Source organism: Pelobates fuscus, chromosome 2, assembly GCF_036172605.1.
Source record: "Pelobates fuscus isolate aPelFus1 chromosome 2, aPelFus1.pri, whole genome shotgun sequence".
Classification (NCBI taxonomy): Eukaryota; Metazoa; Chordata; class Amphibia; order Anura; family Pelobatidae; genus Pelobates; species Pelobates fuscus.
In genome coordinates this window covers 86050522-86076302 of record NC_086318.1, presented here as the reverse complement: position 1 = coordinate 86076302, position 25781 = coordinate 86050522, and the positions used below count along the sequence as shown (strand labels likewise).

The following is a 25781-nucleotide window of genomic DNA, read 5'->3' as shown; positions in this document are numbered from 1 at the left end:
GTTTTTCTACCAGTATGGAGTCATTTGGAAGCTTTATTAAATCAAAGTGCTTAACTGTTTTGAGCAATTTACCCGGTAACGCAGTTTTCTTGTATTAATTTTAATTAGCATGGCTTCTATTTCTTGTTCTCTGCTTGCTCCCTAATTTAACTTCTCTGAGCTTGTAGTATTACACAGCCTTAAACTCAGGCTGTCTGGTTCATTGTAGCAGGCAATTAGTACATATTGGGTGTCTTGAAAGGCCTTCCTAAGGAAAAAAACATGCAGGAAAGGAGCCCACCCAGGTAAAGGGGTATTTTTTAAAATTATGCCTGTTCCAGTTCTCATAGTCCTAGTGAACATCAAAGAGAAAGAGAGAAGACACCATGTGAAGAAGACACAATACGAAATGATACAACTCACAGTGATTGCCAAGGATGTAATCCGTGTGACAGACACACAGGTAACTTCCACCATATTCCATACAGGATCCACCATCAGGGCATTGAGAGCCCATGCTGCAGGGAAGAGATGTGACCTCTGAAACAAAGCGAGAAGAACTTAATTTACAGTGCACCCAATGTACGAGTCCAGTGAGGCAGCACAATGCTTATCTTACTGGGAACATGGTTTCAAAAGAATTTTATATTTCTTGAGGATACAGATGTATGCATAATTGTCCCCTATCTAGGAACATTCATTATGAAATATGGATTTCAATGAACATGCAACTGACACTGGCATAGTGATTGGACGTTAAAATAAAAAATAGACTCTTGTGTCATAGGACGTGGGAACTCTGCATTTTTATTCTAGAGTTCTATCCAAAAATAGCATATTGTATTAATCACCTACCGTATTCACACAGAAGACCAAAGTGTCCTGGTGGGCAGTGACATGTGCTATTTCCATCGGCACAACGACCTCCATTCCTGCAGGGGCAGCCATCAGACATACCTGGGGCAAACTCATGATAGAGGGCGGATCACTAAAGCGTCACCATGTTAGTAAACAATAGATATTTTGAAGACAGGTAGTAAAGCACTTAATGTGATGATAACAAGTTTTACAGGAAATTTCAAAATACACCTTATTTAGGAGCCATTTCTTTATTTATCTATTTTAAACATTTTTCAAGACACGAGGAGACATCCTTACCCAATGTCATGTAGATACTTAAAGAGCTACTTCTATAAAAAAAAAAAAAAACACTGTTTTAATAAATGACTGTTTTTGGTCAGAAAAACCCTTCCTATAAAGGTGTCCCACCCCCCAAACAAAGAAAACAGGTCAAATTGAATTATGTTCCAGCCCAAGCCTCCTCCAATGACATCCCTCCCTCTTGCCGCAGAGAGAGGGATGTCAGGGTGGAAGGCAAGAGGGGGCACAAATGGAGGGCTCTGCTGGCTGGTGTGCATTCTGGCAAATTTTGTACAAAATACACACTAGTTAACTATAGTTCTGGGCTGGCTAATGTTGTCCCAATGGTGAAGACAGTGGTGGAGCTACAATGAAAATAAAAATATGTGAAATAAAATATTAACTGAAAGCAAATGACCTGGGGCTGGAGCTGTAAAGCTCACGGGATGCACTTTAGCTAAGGAAGCTCTACAGAGGCTCTCTCTACCATCAGTAATAGGCTAAAGATAATATATCTGCTATTTCTTTCCTTATGCGATTGTGTTGAGAAAAATCCAAACTCAGATATGATTTAGGACATTCTAAAGGGACAAGGAATGTCCATCCTTGCACCATCTCTGGTACATTCTAACCATTGCATACCAGGAACACCCCACAAGACTTGCCAGTTTGGAGATACTCTGACCCAGTCATCTAGCCATCACTATTTGGGCCTTGTGAAAGTCACTCAGATCTTTTTGCTTGCCCTACTTTCAACAAAAGAAATCCAAGAAGTGACTGTTCACTTGGTGCCTAATATATCCCACCCCTTGACGAGTGCCATTGTAACGATATAATCAAAGTTTTTCACTTTGCCATCACCTGCCAGTGGTTTTGATGTTGTGGCTGATTTTATTTATTTGCTTGAATTGATAATGAAGAATTATGTGTATAAGTTTGGTGATATGGCTGTCAAAAGTCATCAACTTAATTAATTCCTCACTTAATTGCTAGAAAAGTGTTGTCTGTTTATCAAGTCCTCTTTGGTGTTGAGTTTGCTGGGTGTCCAATGACTTCACTGATGTGTCAGTAGCATTTCTTTGGAATAAGTGAGAAAACGTAATCCCTGTTTAATGTAAGGTGTAGGGCCCTATTTCACTCAACCCGGTAAAAGTCATGCTGAAAAGTATTGAAACGGTGATATTTTGATTGTTTTAAAATCATTTACAACTTGTTGGCAATCGTGAATGCGTTGTTAATTTTAGATAGATTGTAATTTATTCAATAATCTCTTACACAATTCTCTGCATTAAACCAAGCCCTGCTCACTTCAAACCCTCTTTGGAAGACATCAAATCTTAATACTTAACTAAAAATTTCCTGTTCCAGAAATTCCAAACCTAGCTAGACCCCATGATTCACACACTACTTTCATGGGTAATTACTCTGGTAAACTCATTTAAGAATCTACAAACACCAGATCACCTTTTATCCGGTAACTCACTTTAAAAGCACGAAAGGACATTCAATTTCCAATAATGTGAACATTTCTATCCTACAATGCCCAAGCAAGATCATCTTGCTGGAGACTTGGACTTCTAGAAAGAGTAAGGTTACTGAAAAATGGATGAATACTAAATAAATACTGATGGGACAGATAGATATTCTAAACAGACTGATCACAGAATAGGAGAACATTTCTGTGCTCATTAATCCTCTTCCAGCACTTGGCGAAGTTTCCTATAAAGAACGGCCTGTCATCTGAATATCAGGAGACCCTAAAAACCTCACATTGCTCTGAAACTGAAGTCACCTTTTAAAGCTACTTTATTTGGCTATCGCACACATGTTTCTTTTAATTCTGCTCTAATAATTTCCCCCCCCAAAACTGAAAGAAAATCGACACAGACACATTTTTTTATGCCAATTTATATTTGCTGTAAACACTCTGCCCCAGGTGTTGACCCAAACCATTGCTTCCGTGACTGGTTCCTAATACGTTTCATTTGGAAGGAACTTCTTAACTACCTCAAAGCAGATTTCATACTCAGATACACCATTTTAAGGATTCTGGTTGACCTCTCTAAAAGTCATACACAAAACTAGTGTCTATTTTATTTGCTCCCCCTCACGACCATTATTCCCACTTTAATCCCTACCACTCTACAAATGTTTAAAGACAAACTATTATATGTGCTCTGCATGGACAGGGTTGAAACATTCCTCTGCGTCTCCTACATATTTCCGTACTCACCTATTGTTCTCTTAGAGGTTTACAATATCGACATACGGCTCCAACACAGTATATTATGTTTTATAATTATACTTATTATTTTGACATATTATCTCATACTAATTTTTATTGCTACTAAGTAATTTTATTTATATTCTACAGCATTTAATTTTTTTCAGAAATGGACAATGAAATGGTAAAAACAAGGACAAGAAGAACACTAGTGCAAAATAGTTTTATAAACATGGGAGAGACCAAAAAACATTTTTTGTTTTTGGCTATGCAACTGTCTAACAAAACTAATGAATGAATGCATAATATCTTTCTGTCTCTGTGACTGTTTGTGTTATTTTGCAAATAAGATACTCACGGTTTTCACAGTTGATGCCAGTGAAACCAGAAGGACAATCACATGAATATGTTCCCTCTGTTTCCGTACACACACCATTGTTCTCACAAGGAGCAGACGCACATGGTCCCGGTGTCTCCTTGATCTCTAGAACAAAGTGAACAGTAGGGACAATGATAGGGCAACAGTCGCAAAAAGTGTCCATGATGTGCAAAGGCTGGAAGATACAGTAAAACGAGGATAAATAAAATCAGAACTAGGAGTAAACATGTACATTGTGTCAGAGACCTGCTCACCTGTCTCACATCGTTCTCCAGTAAATGGCTTCTCGCACAAGCAGCTGTAGCCATCGTCTTCATCCTTGCAGGTTCCACCATTCAGGCAAGGAGATGAGGAGCAGGGTTTGAGCTCTGAGGATACAGAGGACATGATAATCAGAAAAGAAACTGGATTTACCAAAACGCAGTATGGGAGATATAAGGACACAAAACCAAGACATTCACAGCAAGTCCAGCTGCGTATAAATGTGATGCAAAAGACCAACTGCGATGATTGTAGAATCTTTTTCTAAGCATTCCCACAGAGACACCTGGAATGAGAACGTGGTTTACACCAGGCTTACACTACCTGTAGATGTACGGCTATACCTTCTTTAATATTCAATATCTTCAATAGGTTAGTCTTCCAACTAAAAGAAATTGGTCTAGACTAATATTCTTGTTCTTGGGTAGAACATTGGCTTAAGGATAGAGTACAACGAGTTGTCATTAATGGTAAATGTTCAGGCTGGTAAAAGTGGTAAGTGGTGTCCCTCAGGGTTCTGTTTTGGGACCGCTTCTATTTCATATATTTCTAAATGATCTTGAAATAGACATTGAAAGCCATGTATCAGTGTTTGCAGATGACACAACACTTTGTAAAGTAATAAAATGTGAGCAGGATATTGCTTTGCTGCAGAGGGATTTAGATACATTGGAGGACTGGGCACTAAAATGGCAGATGAAATTTAATGTAGAGAAATGCAAAGTTATGCACTTTGGGATCAAGAATGCACAAGCAAATTACACCCTAAATGGTAGTGAATTAGAGATAACCACACACGAGAAGGATTTCGGAATTGTTAAAGACAACAAATTAGGCAGCAATATGCAATGTCAATCTGCAGTTGCTAAGGTCAGTAAGGTTTTGTCATGTATAAATAGGGGCATAAATTCTCGGGATGAAAATATAATTTTGCCTCTTTATAAATCGCTGGTAAGACCACACCTTGAATATGCTGTGCAATTTTTGGCACTTGTTCTAAAGATGGATATCATGACACTAGAAAAAGTGCAGAGACGAGCTACAACATTTATAAAAGGAATGGAGCATTTTAGTCACGAAGAAAGGTTAAAAAATTTAAATCTCTTTAGTTTGGAAAACACGGCACCTCAGAGGGGATATGATAACATTATACAAATATATTCGAAGCCAGTACAAACCATTATCTGGAAATCTATTCATAAACAGGGCTATACATAGGATACGAGGCCACGCATATAGGCTGGAAGAAAGGAGATTTCATCTAAGGCAAAGAAAAGGTTTTTTTTACAGTAAGAGCAATAAGGATATGGACTTCTCTGCCTAAAGAGGTGGTTTTATCTGAGTTCATACAGATGTTTAAACAGCAATTGGATAAATACTTCCAAAAACATAACATACAGGGATATAATTTCCAATGAGTGGGGTAATAGCTGCTTGATCCAAGGAGACATCTGACTGCTATTATGGGGTCAAGAAGGATTTTGTTCCTAGTTTGTTGCAAAATTGGAAGCGCTTCAGACTGTTTTTTTTGCCTTCTTTTGGATCAACAGCAGAAACATATTTGAGGAAGGCTGAACTTGATGGACGCAAGTCTCTTTTCAGCTTTGTAACTATGTAACTATTGAGATTCGTTTGTACTGCATGTCCCAGGATTTTTAGTGGATATAATGAATTATTGTCTACTAGTACTAGGACTGAAAATATGACATTTTTCATCCACTGTTGAGGGTGAAGAATAAGGAATTATAATTATAGTACTGAGGGCATTCACTAGTACACTCATATTTATTACAGGGATTAAGATGGAATTATATTCATTTCTTGCTTTTTAACCATCTGGAGTCTTGCCGTAAGAACAGCCTTCCTAACATTCCTGGCTCATTCTGCTAATCTCAAGTTACATTAATGAAAAAGTGTCAGGTTGGAATCTCCCCAATAACTGGAAACATTCCTTATGTGCATGCCAGCTCTGATATGCCTCTTTGTTCTGTTGTATGCAAGTCGTACTACATTACAATAACACTGCGTAATACTCTGAGTCACTCTGAGCTTGCATCTCCAAAAGGCCAATCTCACCAGCTGGACTCCCTGGTCTGTGCATCTATGCATCAGCCCTGCCTTTCCCCTTGTCGGACTTTACATCCGATCTCTACACCACAACAATGAATGCCCTCTTCTGATGCTTACGTTTTCCCTTGTCTCTAAAACCAAAGAACATTGCAAAGGACAATCTTTTAATCAATTAATGATCTCTTTTTCTGGCTTCACTGAGCCAGCTTGGACCAATGGACATACTTACAAGACATCTCTGCAGAAGATAAGCCAAGTCAAAATCACCCCGAAATTCCTTACCTAGTGGCTTTTGATAATAACTATGAAGTCTGTAAGCTAATCCTATAGTCTCGCTTACTATTCCATATATTACTTCCCATTCACACATTTAATATTTTTCCCCTTAGCTACGTAACCCACTCTTATTAGACAGAATGGCTACAGTTATCCACACATGGCCACATGTAGGCCATATTTTCTATATGTTAATTCAATTATATGCACTTTTCTTTAACAAACAAACAAAAAAAAAAACTTAAGAAAATGTGAACTTGCATACTAGTGTATTATTTTTATATTTCTTTTGCTTTGTTCTTTGTAATGCATTTCCCTAGTAGTATCCAATCTCTTATTTTACAATAATAACGTGTAACATACTGTGCAGTCTTTTAAAGTGATAGTTTCCATTCAACCAATTCATTAATCTTGTAACAATTTGCTAAAATCATTGCAGTTGAATGGTGGTCCCTGCTTTGTAACATCAGTGGGGGGACATACTACCCTCCTGGCTTGTACAAGATTTTGTATAGTGTGTACAAAACATGTACATATCATAACTCATAGGTTACTTGTGTGGGCTTCTCATGGCTTTCAATGAGGGGGTAAGTAGAACATGCACTGTGGGGGGATAAACTTCAGCAGAAATAGTCCATTTAAAAAAAAAATGTTATAATAGTTTATTTACCTGTCTCGCAATGTGTTCCTGTAAATCTTGGGGAACACGAACATCTGTAACTAGAACCCAGATCCTCACATATGGCTCCATTCAGACATGGAGAAGAAGAACATGGTCTAACCTCTGTGGAAGAGGGGGTCCCAAAAACCAGAAGAAAGGATAAAGGGAAAGGATAGAATTATCTGTAACAGATTACATCACCTGTGAACGATTAGTTACTAGACACATCTCACTTTTTTAATGATATTCTATGTTTTACAAATAAATCTATTTGCAATATTACGATTCTTTTAATAAACTCAGGAACGGAAGAATAATTAAATTGACTGATAAAGAAAACATGAAAGGAATTGTTATTAAAGGGCGTTCTAAATATAAACATAATATTAATTAACATTATTATTACTATGATTGGAGAAAATTAAAATGGACAATCACAAATACATTGTATACATTTCCCACAGATAAATACATATAATGTATGTAACTCAATGTTAAAAGAACATATGTCCAACCTTGTGATTTCATTTAGGTCTATGTGTAATACTGGGCTAAAATGGAGGAGCTACTGGAACATTCCACTGGTTTCCATGGCAACTGCTCCAGTTTTAGAACTTTCACTCATGGTTTTTTTTTTTTAAATTAATAATTCCCAAAGTTTGAAACTACACTGGAGACGAAATATAAATTTTTTTTTTCATAAATCTTTATTGTGTAAAGGTGACAGCTTGACATGGAACATGTTTATGCAATAACAATATCAGGCGTAAGTTTCATATGAGGTAATCAACTTTACATCTGAACAATAAATTTGTGGGTAAACACAGTTACAGCTTAACTTTCCACCCGTGTGGGTGTTTTTTTTTTTTTTTTTGAATGTCCATACGTGAGAGAAAAGTTTATAGGTGATAATATCACAGTGAACGACGTAGTCGGAGATTTAAAGGTAAGGGTGTAGCACATGGTCGGCAACAAACAATATTTCGATCAGACCTGCAGGAGCAAGAAAGATTAATTCCATCATGCAAATGTGATACATAGCGTAGGGGGATCTACTAGTAGTTCCACGTTTGACGAGTGAGATGGGCCTGGTGTCCGTAACATTTATCCTGACATTGCCCACCAAAGACAAGCTATAACGTTAGAGTTCGTGAGAGTGGCTTTAACCTAGGTATCTCAAATCTCAACCAGACCGCCCTATCTGGGGCAGTGGATATCATTACCCCTAGCCAGTCAGCAGAGCATAGGGGTATCCCCCTCGTCTAAGGTCAATAGTTAGATACGGTTCATATGGCCACATCCTCTCCAGAGGCTTTTCTGTCTTGGGTCTGTCAGTGCTCTAACGTAGTGGTTCGGGGATGCGAACAGGAGCTATGTGAGAGTTAGGTTCGGCAATGTGTTGTTCCACTGTATCTTAGTCCCCCCAGCCTTAAACTCTGTGCGAATCAATGATGCATGTGTTATGTAGGTTATCATCTCCTTCTCCTCTAATGTGTAAATGTGTCAAAAGAAGTAAGAAAGCCACGGTAGAGAAGGCTATGTCATCTTTACTATGTTGCAGGTGGGCCAGACTATAAGCTCTATTGCCTATGCTTGGGGTAGTTGGTGTGGGGGGGAAGAGGTGGAAAAAAGAGGGGGGGGAGGTATGGAAAAGGGGGGGGAAGGGGGAGGGGAAGGGGGGTAGGGGGAAAGAGAGGTGAAGGGACCGTGGTCGGCCATGGCGGTTGTATAGGTTACTGTATATGGTGTAATGGTCAGTTCGTAACTTGAGATTTAGGAAGTATGCGTTGGGGGTGTGTAGTAGTGGCTCAATGCCTCGTGTGCAATAGGTAAGGAATCGGTAGTGTGCGGTGGCTTATGGTGGTCTACAACCGTCCCTTCTGCTCCCGGATTCCCCCAGACCGGCACCCCACCGGTCTGACATATAAAGTTGCTGCGGGAAGATATTCAAGACGAGAAGGCAGTATGGGAGGGGAGGGTGGGTAAAGTTGATCACGATCCATCACGTGGTGCCCATCCCCGCTGACGCTCCCTCCGCTGCTCCGGTATTACCATCGTTTCGCCGGTATCGTGAGATATATTGGAACCATGGGAACCACATCTCTGCATGTTTAGTTCCTCGGTCCATCAGGGAGGCATGCGCCGCCTCAGCTGCCTGTATGTCTTCGACTCGTTGTATCCACTCCTCCTTAGTGGGTATCTCGGTTGTTTTCCAGTGTACCGGTATAGAAGCCTTAGCAGCATTCAGAAGGTGCCGGAGTATCGATTTCTTATATACCGGGATAGGTTGCGTCGAAATATGGAGTAACGCTAGTCCTGCACTCCAGTCTGTGATGTCCCCCAGGATGGACGTTATCTCGTCTCTTATCATTGTCCAATATATGGTGATGTCTCGGCATGACCACCAGATGTGGGCCATAGTGCCCCTGTCCGTATTGCAACGCCAGCAAGTGGGGGAGGCGGATGGGAAAATCTGGTGTAGCCTTGTCGGTGTTCTGTACCATGATGAGATCAACTTATAATTTACCTCTTGATAGTGCGAGCTCATAGAGCTCTTTTGTTGCCAGATAAGTGCTTTATTCCATTGAGGGGTTGAGAAGGTCATTCCCAGTTGTTCCTCCCATTGTCGCTGGAACGTACCGGTGGCGGGTATGTCGGCCGTTATAAGGTTCTGGTAGAGTACCGATATCGCATGTTCCAGGAGGTCTCCTCCGTCGCAAAGACTCTCGAACCAGGATAAATTCCGGAATAGGTGGTCCTTGTGGGGTATGGTGTTGAAATAGTGTGTCAATTGTATGTATCTTAAGACGGCGATGGGGGTCCTAGGTTCACCCTCCAGCAGCGAGTCCAGAGTGCGAAGTGTCCCAGGCCCCAGCACACTGTATATTGGTATATATGTCCCAGTGGTTGCGATAGGCCACGCGCCGGGCGGGAGCCCTCCCCCCACTGATATGTTGTATGTCAGGGGGGTCATCGGGCTAGGAGTGGGAGAGATGCGAGACTGGCCTCTCATGGTCCTCCAACTCTGGATCGTCTGCAGGACCGTCCCGTCCTCCCGGTGCTGCGAGACAGAGCTCCCGTCGCCTCCCCAGATCTTAGCCTCGATTGTGGGGCCTATAAGGCCTCTGTCCAGCTCTACCCATTGTTTCCAAGTTGTGCTCGCGTGCCAGTCTAGAATACGCTGCAGTACTGTGGCTTGGTAGTACTTCTTGAAGTCCGGTAGCGCCAGTCCCCCTCTATGTCTGGGTCGAGTAAGTATGTCATATCGCAGCCTGGATCTTCCGCCTCGCCACACGTAGCGGATAACCGCCGATTTCAGGGGAGAGAAGAAGGTTGTCGGTAGTGCTACTGGGATGGTCTGCATTAGGTAGAGAAGTCTTGGGAGTATGTTCATTTTCAGAACAGCAATACGACCATGCCAGGAGACGTGCGGATACGACCATTTGGTCAGGTCAGCAACTATCTTTTGGGACATGGGTTGAAAGTTGAACCTGTATATGTCCGACGGGTCAGTGGGTATCCAGATGCCAAGGTACTTCATTTTATCATGACACCATCGGAACGTGAAGAGTGGTTTCAGTGAGTCGTATTCTGAAGAGGGTAGCGTGAGATTCAAGGCTTCGCATTTCGCAAGATTAAGCTTGAACCCTGATAGTTTCCCATATTTATCAATTTCAGAGAGGAGGCAAGGCAAGGTGGTTCTGGGGTTGCGAATAAAGAATAGCAGATCATCCGCATATGCAGCCACCTTATGACACTTCTCCTTCCATTCGTACCCCTGAATATCGGGATTCAAGCGGATCGACTGAAGTAGCGGTTCCAGCGTTATTGCGAACAGCAGGGGCGATAATGGGCACCCCTGGCGGGTGCCGTTATTGATTGCGAAGTCGGTTGTCGTGGCTCCGTTGACCCTGATCGTGGCCCTAGGTCTGCTATACAGCCCTGCTATCCAAGTGAGTAGCCTTTGTCCGCATCCCATCTGTCGAAGGGTCGCTATCATATAGGTCCAGTTAACGCGGTCGAACGCTTTTTCCGCGTCCGTCGACAACAGCATTAGGGGAGTTTTCGTTCGCCTTACGTGGTGTTGAAGGGAGAAGAGTCGGAGAGTGCTATCTCTAGCTTCCCTGCCCGGGATAAAGCCAGTTTGGTCCACGTGTATCAAATTTGGGAGGAGTTGTTTCAATCTAGTGGCCAGAACTTTGGTGAATAGTTTAGCGTCTACATTAAGCAGTGAGATCGGGCGGTAGCTAGCGCAGGACAGCGGGTCTTTCCCTGGTTTTAATAGTACCGTGATGGTGGCCGCCAGTGATTCCATTCCAAAGTTACCCCCTTCCCCTGCTTCATTAATCGCCTTGGTCAGCCATGGAAGTAGGGTATTGGAGAACTTTTTATAATACCCGACCGAAAAGCCATCCGGTCCTGGGGCCTTGCCGGTTATAGAAGATTTAAGAGCTGCTGCGAGTTCTTCAGTGCTAATCGGGGAGTCCAGTATCGTGGCCTCGTCTCGGTCAATCGTGTTCGCGATGGTGCCACGTAAGTATTCCAGGGTCCGCTCAGATTGTCGTGTCTGGGACTCACTGTCCAGTGGTGATGGCAGGTTGTACAGGTTTTGGTAGTACATCCTGAATTCCTCCGCGATTTTTTGTGGGAGGGGTGACACTTCTCCCGTCGCGAGACGTATCTTGTGTATCTGTCCGGGAGACGAAGGGCCCTTGAGGATTCTCGCCAAGTATTTGCCCCCTTTATTCGCGTGAGCGTAGTAGAAGCTTTTTGAACGCCGTAGCGTTCTGAGGTGCCTTTTCAGGATGAGATCTCTAAGGGTTCTTCTTTTTTCCATCAATTCGCCATATACTGCATTAAGATGGGTTCTTTTGTGTTGGCGTTCTAGGTGCGCTATAGATTGGTAAAGGTCGGTCATTTCCCGCATAGCTTCTCGTTTCTTGATCGTGGCAATGCGTATGAGTATTCCTCGGATGACACTTTTATGGGCTTCCCAGATAGTGATGGGGGACATCCCGGGGGTATTATTGTCTCTGAAGAATTGTTCCAGCTCCTCGGCGATTTGTGTTCTGGTACCTGGGTCCGACAGGAGAGTTTCGTTGAGTCGCCATGTCCACCTGGACGGTCGGAATAGTGGGGACTCTAACTCCATTATGACTGTACCATGGTCTGACCACGCAGCCGGCTCAATGACGGCTTTACGTAGCCTAGATAAGCCTTCTTGCGTAACAAATAAAAAGTCGATGCGGGAATATCTGTCATGTAAGGCTGAGTAATACGTATAGTCCTTGGACGTGGGATTCAGGGTTCTCCAGCAGTCGACCAGCCTCATGGAGCTCAGAGAGTCTCGGATGGTTTTAATATGGCGTTGTGGCAGGCAGCTATGTCCTGATGAGGAGTCTAGTGTCGGGTCTAAAGGAGCGTTAAAATCGCCTCCTACCAAGAGGATCCCTTCCGTAAAATCTTCCAGTTTGTGCAAGACATCGCGTAAAAAGGGTGCCTGTTTCCTGTTGGGGGCGTATATTGTCGCTAATGTGTACACTTTGTCGGTTATAACACCCTTTAAGAAGAGGTATCGCCCTTGCGGGTCAGTTTCTCGTTCCAGTTCTCTAAATGATATCTCGGCCGCCACGACAATCGCAACTCCAGCCCTGTGGGCCGATGGGTGGTTGCAGAGGTAGGCATCAGGGTAATGCCTACTGTGTAATCTGGGCGCTGAACCTTCCCTGAAGTGGGTTTCCTGGAGCATGGCAATCGAGATGTGCTGTTTCTTCAGTGCTCTTAGTAAATGCGACCTGCGTTCCGGGGCGTTTAAGCCTCTGCAATTTTGCGTGAGGACCCTCAGGGGTGTGCAGCGGTACGCCATGGCCCAATCACGATCTGTGCGGTTCGAGCGCCAGTCAGGTCTGGAGCCCACGGTATAGGTCCGTGTCAAGAAGACGGAGAAGGGAGAGGGAGGTAGGGAAGAGATGGGTTGGCCCGTGAGGCACCAGGAGCGTGGGGGAATCCTCAGGAGCTCGATGCGGCCGCTAACAGAGTCTATCAGTGGGTGTGACAAGTAGGGTTGGGAGGGTTCCAACCTCCAACAGTAATCGTGTGCAGTGTTCAAGTGAATCAGGGGAAATTAATGGCAACCAGGTCCCTTGGGGGGGGGGGGGGGGGGGGGGGGGGGTTGGCGAAGGGGGAGGAACTAGTGCTGCAACCAGCGCCGATAGGCACCAGACCTGGGACCCGCCCAGAGGTTGGAAAAGCCTACAGCCTGGCTGTGAAGCCTGGGCACTAGTGAAAGTGTGGGTAACGTGATGCAAGGTCCGCACCAGATGTAGTGGTAGAGGAGATAGCAAGGAGTGTTAGAGATGTAGGGAATTTAAGGTCACCCGTCTCATCCCTCCTATCGAAACTGAGTGGTGAGCTTACTTATGCGTCAAGTGCAAATGGTCACATGTGTCATACAGAGGTTATATGCAGTATCTTATAAGCTTTAAACATTACAATTATATGTCAAAACCAGACATATCAACTCTTTACGTGTATTATTAAATGCAAGATAGAAAACATAGAATGTTGAACAACAATCAATGAATATTCCAGGCTGAAGACTACCCATGAGTCGTGTATCGGGTCCCCTTAGGCTATGCGTTATCTAGTGGGTGTCATTGTCATTGTACCCCGTGTCCCCGAGCCCCTTTTAGCTGCATCAAATACGTGTTGTGTTTACGGCCCTGACTCCCCAGGCATATGGCCATCCCCCCCTACAACATAGTGTGGTGTCGTGTGGGCCTCGAGTTCAGGGCACCGTTTCCCCCTAGTATCCGGAGGCGAGAATGCCCAAGAGCTGCCATATACGTTAAGGACATGACGCGAATAATGTGTATGGGGAGTTTCCCATATTTATATGTAATAAGCAATCATCGGGGTGGCGCATATAGGGCTGGTGGGTATATGTTTTGCCGTTTACGGATAAGGCTCATTTACATACATCTAACCCTCAGTGCAACGTAAGGCCATCACGACATGAGTGTTATCTTGGAGACCTCTATCCTATTACCCAATAACAATGTAACGATGGGGGGTTCAGACAGCATATAAATGAAAAACACTATGGAGAGATGCGTCAAATAATACAAGGTACACAACATTAACATTAACATTGGGATTGCATATTCACGTGTTCTGCCATGGTGTAGTCTAGTCTGAAGCGAAGTCCAGTGACTCATATCAGCAGGCAGTTCGGAGACAGGCCCCAAAACCCCAAAGACCCCATCCCCATATCCCCCACCCCAAATATATTTCCAGGGCCCCGATAGTAACTGAGTCAGGGGGGCAGGGAGGGCAGTGAAGGGGTAGCGGTTCCGTACCAGGCATAATGCCACGAGTTCACATACCCGGGGGGGGACCCCGTTTAGAAAAAATATATCCCCAAAGTACCTGAGGTTGTCGGCTGTAGCCAGTCCATCCCCATCGCCGGGTGTGTGGAGCGCAGGCATCGGTCTTCCCAAAACAGGTCATTGATGTACCGTTACGGCTGGGGGAACTGTAATGTCGTTGAGATGACAACGTGCGAAAAGCAGGCCAGGGTAAGCGAAGACATCTAGAGTGGTTGTGGTAGCCTTCATCGGGTAGAGTTCTTATCCTTATTCTTCAGGAGAGGTTGGGTTTCTGCGTCGCCTGGCGAGCTCGCGTGGCGGAGATCTTGCGTCTCTGCGTCTGCTCCCTCTTTGTGGTCTTGGAGGCAAATTTGAGGGGCCCAGTATCCAATTCGGTATTGGCAGCGGGGGGAGGCCGAGTTCCTCCAGGAAGCCCGGTACGTCTTCAGGCCCCCTAAGAGACACCCATCGGTTACCTTGCCGTGCCATGAGGGCGAATGGGAACCCCCATTTGTACGTAATGTGGCGGTCCCTGAGGGTATTAGTGACCGGGCGTAGTGCGCGGCGCGCTTCCAGGGTTAGCGGAGATAGGTCATTAAACAACGATACCTGTGCCCCCCTGTAGGGCCAGGCCGGTCTGTCTCGTGCCTTTTGCATGATGGCATCTTTCGTTGGGAAGGAATGTAGGCAACAGATAATGTCCCTCGGGCCTTCTTCCACAGTGCGTGGTCTTAGTGTTCTGTGGGCTCTCTCAAATTCAATCACTTGAGGTGTGGGTAGCTGGAGTATTGAATGGAATAACTCCGTCAGCACCTCCTCCACATTTTCGGAGCCCTCTGGTTCTGGCACGCCTCGGACTCTGATGTTACATCTTCTGCCCCGGTTATCCACATCTTCAAGGTGCCTCCTCATGGCCAGGAGCATCCCCCCCTGGCGCGCTACAGCCGTGTCAGTAGTTTGTAGGCGCGCTGTGTAGGCCGCAGCAGACTCCTCCACGGCGGCAATGCGGCCTGTGTGTGAGGTCACCTCTGCGCGGAGCCCCGCTAGTTCTGTCCTTACCGCCTCTTGTATGGATGTAGCAAGGGTCTGCAGGTCAGTTTTAGTCACCATCACAGTCGTTAGGTGCTGCAGCCTCTCCTCAATCCTCTCGAAGGGAGCAGTGCCAGAGTCAGAGTTCGCCGCGGGCGGCGCCGCCATCTTGGGGCTGCTTGGCTCTCCGCTCGTGGTAGGATGCGGTTGCAGGAAATTATCCAGGGGTCTCTGAGTCTGTTTCCCCGGGGTCTGAGAGTTGTCTGGCCGCTTCGTGCGACCCATTTAGCTTTTGTAAGCGCTTGTTAAGAGCTATTAGGAGGGATGTTTGGACGGAGCTCCTCACTCACGCGTCCATCTTGGTCGGCACCTAAACCACGCCCCTTCGAAATATAAATTGTATGTCACAGATTATTAGGGCGCCAGCTGCAAACTACTTTTTTTTTTTTTTAACATGGCTATTGCCGAACTTTTTACATTATTCTCCAACCAATATGTCTGACAATGCAATCTGCCAAGAGGTATATTAAAATGATACATGTTGTAAAGGAAGACAAACTTAGATGTTGTAGGCATTACTTCCTTTTATTGCCATACATTATATTAAGCAGGTAAGTACATGTTGTAATTATTACAACTACGATTCTTACTCTAATTCTAAATGTACAATAATTTGTGCTATGACATATTTGCTACCAGATTCATTGTATGTATTAAAAATAAGACATCGGGGGGGTGGGGCCGGGCCGCCGAGCTGGTCGGTCGCAGGCCAGCAGAGCTCCTGCTACACCACTTAAATAATCGATTTAAAAATATGCCTATATACCGAAAAGCCGACCGACGGCTACGAAGCCTGAAGCAGAGGGACCGCTGGATCCAGGGAGAGGCTGGCTCCCCGAGCTCCATACCCCTGGAGGGGAAATCCTCACGGACTTGCCTGAGGCCTACTCCGGTGGTGAGTGGGGCGGACGGCCGCTGCCCCACTGGCCTGCCACACAGCACCCAACCTGGAGCACAACGCGGGGCGGACTCGGCCTCGTTCCCCCCCTATGGACCGGGGGGGGGGGTGATCCCGGTCCTCACCCCAAGGCCTTGATCGGGAAACCACGGCCGAAGCTGAGAGGTCTAACCGCTAGGCCCAAGATGGCGGGCGCCATGTGCGCAAGCGACGAGCGCCCAAGACTGACAAGGTGGCCCCAGCTCTCAGATGGGGCTGAGCCGAGAAGCGGGTTCACTTACCCCCGCAGCCACTTCACTCAACGACGGCAATGGCGGCATAGGAGAGCAGGAGGTAACCCGCAAACAGACTACCGCCACCTGAACAGGCGGAAAGTGCCTCTGACACGGAGACAAGCCGACCTCCCGCCCCACTCCAAGCCTGTAACAGACTCACCCAGGGACCGAAAACCGGGCTCCCCTCCACGGCACACGCCGACAATCTGATTATCGGGAGAGACGAGCACACTCCCGCACAGCTGCAGCCCTATGGGAACCAGCAAACTCTCCACAATGCAGCATGGGGGGACTGTGTCTGGATACCTGCCATGATGGACACTCACTTCTCGGCATGATCGCAAGACAGAGCGGATTCCTAAAGCTCATGGGACTCTCGCTGAGCGTGGGGTCTCTGGACCGCCAGGAAGACGGCCACCCGCAGAGGCAACAATGGTGGTCCCGGTCGGTGGGGGTGATATAAGCAATGAAGCGACTCACTTACTCATGATTATAATTTAATTACAAAGCTTTGACTGTTCTGCACGTTGTATATACTGTACCAGCATTAGTTTTTCTTTTTTTTTTAGCATTTAAAGCTAAGTATGCTACCATAATTAACTTGTCAAGCACCTGTCATTAACTGAAATCTTTTGTTTAAAACTGTGGCTTTTGCCTTGGTATACTCTCATCATAGTCAGCTTGACAATGTAGCACTGTATGTTTCGAGTTTAAGCCTGACGACCATAACGTGAACCATTATATTAGAAATAATTAAGCAGCTTGTATTAAGGATGCCCACCAGGTTTTATCTTCTAGTTTTAACACACTACTTATTGTTTTTATGTTGCCTTTCACTCACTCTCAAAGTAGAGGCACTAATGGTTGTTTTATGACCAGTGGGGCAAGTTGAATAGCCTGTAATTGCTATCTACAAATGCTAGTACCAACATATGTTTATGCATGTCATATCTACGGAGAACTAATGCTACTATGCAAACGATATTGCAGCGATGATACTACATATTAATTATAAGCTACTGTCACTAAACGACAACTTAACCCACTATGACAAGTGTAGTTACTCAGCTTGTACTTAGCGTGTATTGTTAATTTAAAAAAAAATTGTGCGTTTAAGCTAAATGCTGTATAGCAGTCGACGAAAATGTGTTTTTTACAAGTGTTTGTAACTGTTGCTGTGGCATTACTGATGTGCGATTGTTCCTTCAAGCACAACAAAAATAAAGAATTAAAAAAAAAAAAAATAAATAAATAAGACATCGTCCTCGTTTTTTTTGTTTTGTTTTTTGCTGAGAGTGCATTGGTTGCTGTGCCCAAAGAGCGAAGTGACGTGTGAATTTGAGCAATATTATTTACAGGACAAGCAATGGGCCTCGTTCAAAGTTTTGTAAAGTGCAGTAGAACAGGCGAACGTATAACAATTTGGATAGTTTGCTAGTGTATTGCCATTGCAAAACTGATTTATTGTATGGATTAAAAACAGGTGCAGCTGTTTCATACACGAACAATACCAAAGTCAAAAGAGACAGAATCTGTGCATGATTAAGACTTCTTTGCATAGAATAAAATCCAGGTATACTGATAGGGGAAAATAGCTTTTATTAATAATAATAATAATAATAGGGAAAATAGTACATGATGAAGCAATAAAATCTCTCTCTACACACACACACAGAGGAAAAATTGTACATGCTGAAGCAATACAATCTCTCTACATACACACAGACACACACACACACACACACACAGAGGAAAAATTGTACATGATGAAGCAATGACATTTCTTTATACACACACACTTTCAATATGACTTTTTTGTTTGGTCTATTAGATTAGCAAGCCTGCTCTAACAGTGGGTTTTCAATATTTATACACAATTTGCTACACTACTTGTGAAGGAGGCACTAGATACATTTCTAATGGATTACTACCAAAAAATTTACTTTAGAACTGTTTAAGCAGGAACCCCAACATTTCAAAAAATGTCTATAAGTTTATATTTTCCATTTCAAAATCCATTAGCACCTGTGTAAAATAACCATCTTCAAGTTTATTGGCACTTGAAATACATTTTAGTGCTTTAAATCATAAGCAAAAATACATCTTTCTTTGAAATATGGTGATATATATATTTCTATACGACATGGGTTTTACTTTTATTCAGTACCATGGACAGTGTTACAGTATTACTGTAGCCTTATTTGGGGAAAGTACTCATTGTTTGTGCTACTATAATGCTGTCAGATCCACCATTAGTATTTTCAGTGACTAACTGGTACAAATGTTTATCTGCAACAACGTTTATAATAAGAGCTGTGCAGGAAAAAAACAAACATACTTGCATTTTTGGAATATTACATTCTTGACAAGGTTTAAAGGAACGCTTTATGCTCCACAACTATTACATCTCATTGTAGCAGTTATGGTACGTTGAAGCTACAAGCGCCATGCCCTGTCAAACTGCTCTGGAGTCTTTTAATAAAAAAAACAAGCTTCTTCCTGGTACCCATAACCCTGCCTCTCTGCAGCTGCTCCGATAATTCAGAATTTTACTTCCAATTTTGTGTAGTAGCTATGGTGATTAGAGCTCCCCTTTAAATCAGAAACTCTGGCACATTGATTTAGTTTTTTTGACAATTTTTATTTTACCAGATTTTATAAGCAAAGAAATATCAGCAAACTACAAACCAATAAAGCAAAGCGAATGTGTATAGTTGATGTAGACAAGGAGCTTCACAGTAATAGTACAAATATTACAACATAGTCAGATGGGACATTAATAAACCCAGGATAATATAGCCAGACAGGACAGTAAGCACAAGGGAGAATCCCCATCTCCATATGCATGAGAGTGTACCTATCTCTGGGGATCTTTAGAGCGGATAGCTCCGTTCTGTAAACTAGCAAGCTGAGAAAGGACAGTAGAAGCGTGTAGAAGAAGATAAGAGACATAGAGAAACCCAATAGACAACCAAGAAAGGTAAAGGAGAGATGACCTCAAGCTCGCCTTAGAAGATAAAAAAAAAGAAGAAAGCAGAGTCCCATATCTTATTGATGATGCATTAACATTGGGAGTTCGCTTTTTTTGCCCTATATCACTTTTCTCCCTAATCTACATGATTTCCATCTTTTTGTTTATTTCATTTCCTCTTCTCCTCACATACTCATATAAAACCCATATTCTTTCTAATGAGAATCTCTTTTCTTTAATTCAGAAGTATATCCATGCATATACATACAGGGTTAATCTGTGAATGCACAGATTCAAGACCCCCTAAAAACATGTGCCAGGATACTAGGGGGTTAATACTGCTTCCCTTCATCTCTCTTTACTTTCTGGCATTAAATAAGAAACTCACATTGTTACTGTATATTGCACAAGCCCATCCCAATTCCATTGGTGAGATGAGGACGTCTGAGTCCACTCATAGATTCTGGTTAGGTGTATGGCGCCCATCCCAATTCCATCTCTTGGCCAACCGGAATTAGGCCTGTGGAGCTATACATTACGTGCATATGCCTGAACTTCCCCAACCTTTTACCTCTAGGCTACAAAACATACTTACCACTATCTGATTTCTGTTATCACAGAGACCAAAGACAAATAGTCCAGACTAGATGGCTTACTCCTCACCTTCATATTTCCTTCACAGAAGGACCAGAGAGAGATAGAGAGACATAGAGAGTGAGAGAGAGAGAAAAATAGCAAAAGAAAGTTTCTGTGCTCAACACCAGCCCACGTATAACCACTCTGATACACCCAACTTTAAAAGTCCTTATTTCTTCATTTACTTTACTAATATAGATTTTCTTTTGCCATGAGCGCCCCTTGTACTAGTCTGGATGGATGTGTGCATCCCTGTATGTGTGTTTGTGTGTTGCTCTTGTACATAATGAGAGGTCCATTTATACATGTGCCATGCAGCCTAACTGTCCCTACCTAAAGACTCTCAATGTGCTAATTGTATTAGATGGATTTATTGTTCTATCTTGTATACATTTTAATTATGTTATTTTATACATTTTAGCATTTTGTCTTTAAGACAAAAATGTTTTTTAAATGAATGTAAACTATGGGTATCACTTGATCATTATCGATCCATTTCTTTTTTTTCCTCTAAAAATACTTATATTGAGAGTTTGCATATAACAACAAATGTGGAAAACAAACGGTCACTTGAATTTTTTACATTGTGTTTACAACCTGATTAAACTACCAACGATATTAGTACAAATTAAACTCTCACCTGTCTCACAATGCGTTCCAGTAAATTGTTCTGTGCACAAGCAACTGTAACCAGGACCCATGTCTTCGCAAGACCCTCCATTCAAGCATGGATGGGAACGGCATGGCCGGATCACTGAGGAGATAGTAAATCAATATTCCACCTTATAGTTACAGGTCCTCCTCTAAATATAACAGCAATATCCATGGCTCCTCACCTGTCTCACAGTGTGTACCAGTGAACCCCTGGGCACACACACAGCTGTAACTTATTCCCAGATCCTTACACAGCCCGCCATTCAGACACGGAGAGGAAGAGCATGGTTTGACTTCTAGAAACAGAGAACATTATTTTTTTTTTTTTTTTTTAATTCTTTATTTTAGTCACTCAGCAGATTATATATAGCAATCGTTACAGTACAAAATGTGGGCTAGTGCCCATAACGTTCTCAAGCATGTACAAAAGCAGTGATACTTGGTTTGGTGCAGTGATCTGCCGAGTGGATTTTTTTTTTTTTTGATAAGAGGTAACATGGTAACATGACATAATAGGCAAGAACAGTGCAAAGAAGACCCCTTGGCACATATATATAAGACAATCATTTGTTTAAGTACAAATATGAGACAGGTATGTCGCTAATGTCTATGCTATAAAAACATTTAAGGAGTGCAGTTGCTTATAGTGCTGAACCCAAGAGTTTAAGAAGGTTATACTTGCTGATAACATGGAGTGAGGTAACATAAACATCAGGAGTTGGCATATAGCATAGGTTGTGCTTATGAGCAGACTGCTTAACTATGAGCTCCTGAATAGGACATGAAAACATTGTTTAGCAATGGAAAATGAGCCCCTATACTAGGTTTATACCTTAAGTTTAGTATCTGGCCGGGTTGACATAACGTATGATTATATAGTGTGCGTAGTAAGTGGGGTGGGCATTGCCAGAGTCTGGCACATGAGCCCTTCTCAGGAAAAGTGCCAAGCTCGGTGGGAAGGAAGAGCTAGTCTAATGAGCAAAGGTAAAATTACACGGGCTGTGGGCGTTGGGGTGTCTGAGTGTGCCCTATACCAGGTAGTTGTCTTGGAAGACGCCCGGGAGTAAGTGTCAAGTCGGCCTAAGCGTATGGCATAGGGGAGTCTTATATTGAGACCGCCGTTGGGCGATTATGTTGGTCGGTGTAACAGCGGTGGTCGCTGTGAGTGGGTGATTTTGCGCCTGTCTATGGAATTATTCTCGGCGTGTCGTGCTGAGCTGGGGTCAGGCGGGGGGAGGTGATGGGCCGTGGTCTATGTACCTTCTATTTGTGTAGCAGGTCAGTACCATTAACATGTGTTGGCATTCTGAGATAGCACAAAGTAAATACATTCCCTACCGTACAGGATAAGTAAAATTTAACGAAAAAGCAAGAAAAGTCAACAGGAAAAGTTTTGAGGCAGATTGTCTTTCAGACTTTGGGGTATTTCGCCTCGGTACCAGCTGGTAACGGTTGTCAGGCTGCTTCAAGTGATTCCCGCCGTGCTTGGGACTTCTGTGAGGGTGCGTGGGACGAAAGGAGTCACTCTTTCAGGGTTCCAATGATGCGATGGCCCACTTGTGCCCGCCGTATCAGCCGTTTTTAAGGAGTCGTGCGGTAGTCCTAAGATGGGCATCAGAGCTGCCGCTTCTTGTATGTCGTGGATCTCATGCTTGTCAGGCCCATGTAGTATCTGCAGTTTTCTGGCCTGTAGCCATCTATATCTCAGTCCTTTCTTCTGTAAGAGCGTCGTAAGTGGCCTAAGCGATCTCCTCCAGGCTAACGTGCCCCCTGTGAGGTCGGCATAGAAGGTTAATTCCATTGTTTCGAATTTGTAGGGTGAGCAGTCCCTGGTCGCCGCTGCAACAGCTAGTTTGTCTGCGTGGTTCTGGAATCTGATTATGAGGTCGCGTGGCGCTGTGCTTGGTGCTTGGGCCGGTTTTGGGGCCCGAAAGAAGCCGTCCAGTTGGACATTTCTGGCCTGTTTTGGATGTAGCAGGGCCGCTAGGAGGCGTCTCAAAACGTGTGGCAGTTCAGTAGTTGGGACATCTTCAGGGACACCTCGTATTTTCAGGTTATTAGCCCGGCGTGCATCTTCCAAGGCCGCAAAGCGGCGTTCATGTGCCGCGTTCTGGTTTTGTAGCTCTATGACCTGTTGTTGGAGCGTTGTGATGTGGTCTGAGCTGGCTCTGGTGTTAATTTCCAGTTCGCTCATACGGCCAGTCAGGCCTTGTATGTCGGCCCGGAGCGAGGCTACGTCCGTCTGGAGCGTCTTTTGCAGGTCTGCGAGGAGCGATTTTAAAACCGCAGTGGTGACTGGTGAGTCGTCCCGTTTCTGGGCTATTGGTGCCTGCTGCTGTGCTAGGTAGAGGTCGGCCACATCTCCCTCAGAGGAGAAATCATCCGATAGTTCGGAGTAAGTGTCCGGGTGAGAGGCCATTTTAGGCCCTGCGGCCTCGCGTGTCTGCCTTAGGAGCTCCGCGATGGTCGTCCCTTGTCTCGGCTTATCTGGTTTCAATTTTTTTGTTTTTCGCCCCTTCTTGGTCACTGGGCTCTGCTCGTTGTGGGTAGATCCCCAATTCGTAATTTTTGTGCCCGAAATTGGTGTGCTTTTGGGCAAATTTGCAGGAGCTCTCTTGCCATGCGTCTACTCCGCCACAGAGAACATTATATGCGAATAAAGATTTATGGATAAAATCAAAGAGAAAGTATTGGATTCTAATGCTAGAGACATTCCTGACATTAAACTTACCTTTTGCTCTAACTTTTCCAAAACTATTATTTAATATTTATCTGTTTCACCGTTCAGATCGTCGACACGTACCATAGGTTCTCATGTAGAATACCATGTCATGATGAACAGATCATACAGATTCTATTTTTGGCACCGACTGAAGTGGAATCAGTATGCTTTACAATTGATAATTAGTCATTATATTGGACATCTACAGATTCACCTGAGGTGGAGTACCAGGTGGCACATCCAAATGTTTTTTACACAAACTTGCCAATTCATTTACCATGAAAGTGCCCATATACTTGCATGGTAGCACTTCACACACAGTACAGATTTACCCAATGTAAAGCCCATTAAGCCCACTTAGGCTTTCTTAATGTTATAGGTGCAGGCGTTACCCATACTCATTATATGATAAGAGTAGTGTTTAATGAAAATGTGCATTAATCAGATCAGTTATTTATATGTAAATATGCGGTTTAGGGCATTATGCCTAAATCACAATTAATTTCTAAGTTTTTGGTTTATTCATTCAGTGAATAATTTCACTTCTGCATCCCACCTGCCCGTTAGAAAGTGTCTCTAACTCAAAACAATTCTACTCTAAGTGCTTTGCCATCAGTATCAATCATGTATCCATTAGTGTGCCTTTGAGTATTTTATCTGTGTTTCGGAATGTGTGTCGGTGTGTTGGGGGCCCCAGCCATTGGTGTTATAAGGGGCCCAAAGTGTTAACTATGACGATTGGTAAATTGTTGTTAGCACCAATACTACCGGTATTAGAGTCATACACATATATACGATAATAAGGTATATGCTTACAACTAAGGAGCAAGGTTCCTCACCTGTTTGACAGCGAGGTCCTGTGTACCCACGTTTACAAAGACAACTGTAGTTAGTACCTCTGTCTTCACATATCCCCCCATTCATACAAGGATTGGAAAAGCAGGGTCGAGGGTCTAAAAAAATTTAGAGAAAAGTAATCGAATGGAAAACACGTGTGTTGAAAAATGAATAAGGAAGTACAGATAGCCTAGAACCCTCTTAATTAGCCATTACTTTCACATGCAGCTCTAAAATGCATATACAATATACTCAATATAGTACGTTTACACGGTGCCACATTGTATATACTCTTGTGTTAGTAAATCAGTGATAAATCTGGTCACTTTTTATTCTTTTTACTTGAGGCTCACCAAGTATTACAAAGATAGCACTGCCGCGTTCCTCACCTGTCTCGCAGTGCGTCCCACTAAATCCCCGGGTACACACACAGATATAACTACCACCACCTAGTTCCCTGCATATCCCACCATTCAGGCACGGAGATGAAGAGCATGGTCTGACCTCTGAGAATAGAGAAGAGTACAATTCTAAATAAGTAGAAAGTTAAGAAAGTGAAATGTATGATTGTCAAGTGGTTCTTGGTAATATTTTTCATACTACATGTTTTACAAGGTCCAACCTCATGTTTAATCCTTTCATGTGGTCTCAGTAGTTGTATATAAAGGACACAAGGTTTTGCACAAGGTTCTTGTGCAAAATTCTAAAAGTAGAATAATCACCATGGAAACCAACAGAATGTTTCTGATGATTGCTTTCCTTTAGTATGTTTACTCCAGAATGATCTAGACCATTTCCTATGTTTTACATTTACAACCCATTAACTTGGTAACCTACACAAATCATATTTTATATATATATATATATTAATATTATCATCTACACCTCACTGACGAGGCCCAAAAGGAGGCTGAAACGATCGTCTGGGGTTGCTATATCTCTTGTGCAGAGGAACTTGCTGGTATTTCGGATCTGGACTGCCCGTACGGGTGGGACCAGTCTGATATGTTTCAGAGATGTTCGCTCTGTAATGGCACAAGATGAGCTAAAGCCAGCTTGAGAACTGAGCGGGGACCCACCGAAGGGCAAGCTATCGAGTCTCTCTAAACTTTTGTCCGTTATCAGAGTTCTCATCCTTTCTTCTTTTATATATATATATATATTAAACCTTTAACTCAGGTCTTCACCTATTTGACAGCGAGATCCTGTGTAACCACGTTTGCAGAGACAGCTGTAAGTAGCACCTCGGTCTTCACAAATTCCCCCGTTTTGGCATGGATTGGAAGAGCAAGGTTTGAGCTCTAGAGAGGAGAAAATAATCTCAGTATGAATGTCCATGTTT

The 25781-nt window shown here is 43.5% G+C and overlaps 1 protein-coding gene across 4 annotated transcripts in view; it reads right to left on the bottom strand.

Annotated features, from left to right (window-relative positions):
* The window catches only part of SNED1 (sushi, nidogen and EGF like domains 1), a 147023-nt gene that overhangs the window by 31494 nt on the left and 89748 nt on the right, over positions 1 to 25781 (bottom strand). For all 4 annotated transcript variants that reach the window (XR_010086585.1, XM_063442408.1, XM_063442409.1 and 1 more), the window contains 10 exons: positions 25627 to 25740; positions 24829 to 24945; positions 24442 to 24555; positions 21063 to 21176; positions 20867 to 20980; positions 7000 to 7113; positions 3977 to 4090; positions 3702 to 3827; positions 835 to 936; positions 403 to 519 (listed from right to left, as the gene is read on the bottom strand). Coding sequence is in view for 3 of the 4 variants with exons in the window: in XM_063442408.1 (XP_063298478.1) it covers positions 403 to 519; positions 835 to 936; positions 3702 to 3827; positions 3977 to 4090; positions 7000 to 7113; positions 20867 to 20980; positions 21063 to 21176; positions 24442 to 24555; positions 24829 to 24945; positions 25627 to 25740 (1146 nt within the window). In the remaining variant the exon portion in view is untranslated. The remainder of the gene's footprint in view (positions 1 to 402; positions 520 to 834; positions 937 to 3701; positions 3828 to 3976; positions 4091 to 6999; positions 7114 to 20866; positions 20981 to 21062; positions 21177 to 24441; positions 24556 to 24828; positions 24946 to 25626; positions 25741 to 25781) is intronic.